Raw genomic sequence first — 4,163 nt, 5'->3', positions numbered from 1 at the left:
CATACACTCTTCATTGCAACTGAACTCACAGACTTACAGTTAACAATATATCACATTTGTATCTGAATATAAATGACTTTTCACCTCCCATCTCCATTCATTTGCATAGATTGTCTCAGTGGACTGTAACATAGTCCCTCCTCCACTTTGTAGAATCCCTAACTTCCTTCAAAGTTCATCTCATATAGGAGGCCTTTCCTGATCCCCCAGTTGCTACTGTCTTCCTCACCTGGAAATTCCTTTCTATATAGTTTATCTTTATTTATCTCTGTTCGACAGAGTACAATGGGGAGAATGCTGACTCTGGAACCAGATCTGTTTTCAAATCTTGCCTCTGATATTTACTACATGTGTGACTTGGACAAGTCCCTTCTCCAAGGTGTTCAACTTCCTTATCTGTAAAATGATGGAGTTGAACAAACTGACTCCTGAGGACCCTTCTAGCTTGAGGTCTATCAGTGACTGTAATTCTGTGTTGTTCCCTTCTAACAGAATATGAACTTCTTGAGGGCATAATCTTTATAACCCTAGCTTCTAGTACAGGGCCTCACAGATAATAGCCATGTAATAAAGAGTTGGTAAGAAAATTAATGCATTTGTGATGTGTCTAGGGAAGGGGAAACCCTATGGATGATGAGGTCCCCTGGAGCTCCCATGAGCGGATAATGGCCTCTTTCACAAAGCAAATGACCACTCCAAAGACATAAGGCTAAAATTCATTCAGGAGAAAGAATGCCTGTCACCTAGAATACAGCATGCCACTGGTTGAGCAGTCCAATGAGTTAGTTTACCAGCACGTTTGTCATTGGCAGGCAGAGCAGAGAGAGAATAAACTAATCTCAGAGTTGAATAGGAGGAAAGGTGGTATTTGGGAAACTGCAATATTTCCAACAATCCCAGCTATCTCATACAAAACCTGTCTCTTTTATGCCAATATTTTTTAAATAATGTTTTGTGGCTTTAAATTATGGAAGACCACAGTCTCTGAAGAATCAGGCTTACAGATGATCAAAAAGGCAATGAAGAGAAATCCGTGGTGACTGTAAATAGGCGGCTGCATCTTCCCAAGGCTGACTTCTGTGCAAGAAGTAAAAAAGATTAGAGCATAATACTATGGGCAGAGAAGGAACAGGAATTGGACTGAATCTGTAATGGAACTGTGACATGTTTCAAAAGTTGCTTTTTGTTTAAATCTCCTTCTTCAAATCATTTGTCATCTTTCTGTTTCTTAAAAAACTATACTTCGTACTTCAATGGGTCTTTGATCTTGATGTGGGAACACCCTGTAGTGGTGCAAATCGTGACGAATCCATATGTTTTTATCTTGTTCTATTCTTGTCCATGTTCTCCTACACATCTTCCATAAAGCATCTCCCCAGTGCACTAGAATGATATCCGTGTTAGACACGGACTATCCATTGTTAGCCCTTGGTGTTGCTATGTGAATCAGTGTCCTCCTTTCCTGATCATCTGTTTCCTGGTTGATGAAGTTTGTGCCACACTTTTGCATGGATTGCCTTTGTTAATATTGGACTATAGACTTGTTATGTTTACCTATCTTTGCTAGGTCTTTGGATCACCTGCAGTTTTCAGTGTTTGGTGCTTGTAGGAGTCCATAACTCTTGGTAGCATAGCGTGACTGAAATGTGAAGAGGGTGGGAAGAAAAGCTTACATTAGACAAAAATTTTCCTTCTTATAGCTCTTACCCATACTTCCTACTTCTGCCCTCTGAGACTAAGTAAAATAAGTCTGGCCTCTCTTCCACATCACAATCCTTCAAGTATGTGAAATAATAGGGACCATTAATAATAATTGCTAGCATTTCTATAGTGCTTTAGCTCGCAAAGTGGCTCACAAATGCGATCTTATTTCATTCTCCATACAACCCTATGAGGTAGCAGCTACTGTTTCCTTGTTTTATGGATGAGGAAAATGAAGATGAGAAAGATTAAGTGGGTTGCTTAGGGTCAAGCATTGAGTAAATTAAGATTTGAACTGGGGTCTTATTGACCAAGTCCAGTTTTCTATCCACTGCACCAGCTAGCTATTATTATGAGTATCTGAATGGGATTCTATATAAATGAGAGCTTATTATATAGAGGAAAGAACTGAATTAGCAATTAGGAGTCCTAGGGACTAATATATGTTCTTCCATTAAGCTTGTCAAGTGATCTTGAGTCAAACCTCTTTAGACCTTGGGTTCTCCACCTATAAAATCAAGAGTAGATGACCTCTAAGGTCTCTCCTACCTCTGATATTTTGTAAATCTCATTTGTTTGACAGCCATATTTACTTTTAAAAGTAATTTTTAGAAGTCTGCTTAGCTTTTTAAAAGATTAAAGCAACTTGTTCAGTTTATCTAATTTTTTCCCCTTTTTTCTCTTTCACATTCTTTTACCTATGAGTACCATGAGATTTTATTTTCACTTAAGCAGTAAATGAAGACGAGCAGTTCCTTGGAGATGAATAATCAATGGTTACAGTCAGTTCTGCAAAGTTTCTTTCCTTTTTTTTAAATGGTTGTACATATTTCTTGGATTCATTCTATAAAAAATTGATGTGAAATACTCTGAGGAGGTAGGTTGAATATCTCTAAAGGAGGTTCCTTGTTTTCACTTTTGTTCTCAGATATTGCCCCAACATTTACTCAGCGTCCAGTGGATACTACTGTTACAGATGGAATGACAGCAGTGCTTACCTGTGAAGTTTCAGGAGCTCCAAAACCTGCTATCACATGGAGAAGAGGTATGTGTTTGCATTTGTGCTGGAGTTTTAGACTAGACCCTATTAAAATATCACCATTCCACGTACATATGGTCATTTTAGATTGTAAACCTCTTGGAAAATGGGCTATTGTCTTCATTGACCCTCTTTTTTCTTCATCTAAGCACCTCATAGTTTGGACAAGGAGGCTCTTAAAGAACTGTTAATGGATGTTGACCGTGAGCAATCTACTGTTATCCCTTGGGTGGTATGGTATGAGGTGGTATGAGGGTGGTGGTATGGGAATGGGTTAGGCTCTGATTTCATTGACATAGAGAGCTCAAGTGGTAGAAACTCTACTGATAACAGATCAGAAACTACTCTGTAACTTAAAGTGGTAGAGGACCTGGAAAAGTAACATGTTAAATGACTTGCCCAAGATCACAGAACTCATATGTGACATAGGTAGAATTTTAACCCAGGTCTTCCTGATTTGGAGGCCTACTTTCTACCCATTGAGCCATGCTGTATCTTCATGAATGAAAAAGAAAAAGAAAAAAAAAGAAAGCTAGATAAACTTATATAAGATCCTGACCAGCACAATGTTCTATGGTTCTGTGAAGTCAGAGAAATTCTTTTTTCTTCTCACACATTTAAAATGTCTTCATATGTATATATGTATATGTTTATATGTATACATAGAGAAAGGAAAATGTATACATTATTCACATACATATATATGAAAGTGGAGGAAAGGGGGCATTATTAATTATTAGTTATTAATTTTTAGTCATATCTATTTACTAATTAATTCATGTTAATTTATTGGTGGGGAGATGGCGAGAAGGAAAGAAAGAAAGAGGGAGAGGCACTGCACCATAGTGGATAGGAGATTCACCTTAGAGACAGAAAGACCAGGATTCGGGTCATACAGCCCTGTAATATGGGCAGAAGTCGCTTAGCCTGCCAGTCCCCCAAGCAACTCTCTAAGACCATAAGTTACAAGAAGTTGCAAATCTATATCAGTAGAATTTATGAAAGTAGGGCCCCCTATCATAATGAAATCACAGACGCAGATGTCCCACCATGAATATTTCTTTCTCATGTGAGTATATGTGTGTAAAAGAGAGACATGTGGTGAATACATATCTACTAATAAGCGTCTTTGATGCTTATGAGTATCATTTGTGTTAAATCTGGTCTTCAGTGTAAATATTGTTGTGATAAAGTAAGGCCTACTTTATGTACTTATCAACTAATATAATTTTGAAAATAAAACTGTTTATTGATCACTTCTTTTGAACCCAATGAATTACTTGTACATGATCAATAAATCTTTTTTGATTGATTCATTGATTTGCCTGACATAGAAAGTGCTCAATAAATACTTGTTAAATTCAATGAATGAATATGGATTAACCAGTAATGTCTGTGGAGCTATGTATGAGTATGACTTAGA

At 37.4% G+C, this 4,163-nt stretch overlaps 1 protein-coding gene across 1 annotated transcript in view; it reads left to right on the top strand.

Moving 5' to 3' along the window:
- SDK1 (sidekick cell adhesion molecule 1) overlaps positions 1-4,163 on the top strand; it is a 1,154,843-nt gene that overhangs the window by 800,378 nt on the left and 350,302 nt on the right. The window contains exon 13 of the mRNA XM_069084769.1: positions 2,630-2,746. Within this exon, the coding sequence (XP_068940870.1) occupies positions 2,630-2,746 (117 nt within the window). The remainder of the gene's footprint in view (positions 1-2,629; positions 2,747-4,163) is intronic.

The sequence above is a fragment of the Petaurus breviceps genome, unplaced genomic scaffold (assembly GCF_028583685.1).
Source record: "Petaurus breviceps papuanus isolate PSGF00001 unplaced genomic scaffold, PetGlider_PUasm1.0 175, whole genome shotgun sequence".
Lineage (NCBI taxonomy): Eukaryota > Metazoa > Chordata > Mammalia > Diprotodontia > Petauridae > Petaurus > Petaurus breviceps.
The sequence above is the reverse complement of the archived record's forward strand: the minus strand, read 5'-3'. Positions and strand labels throughout refer to the sequence as shown.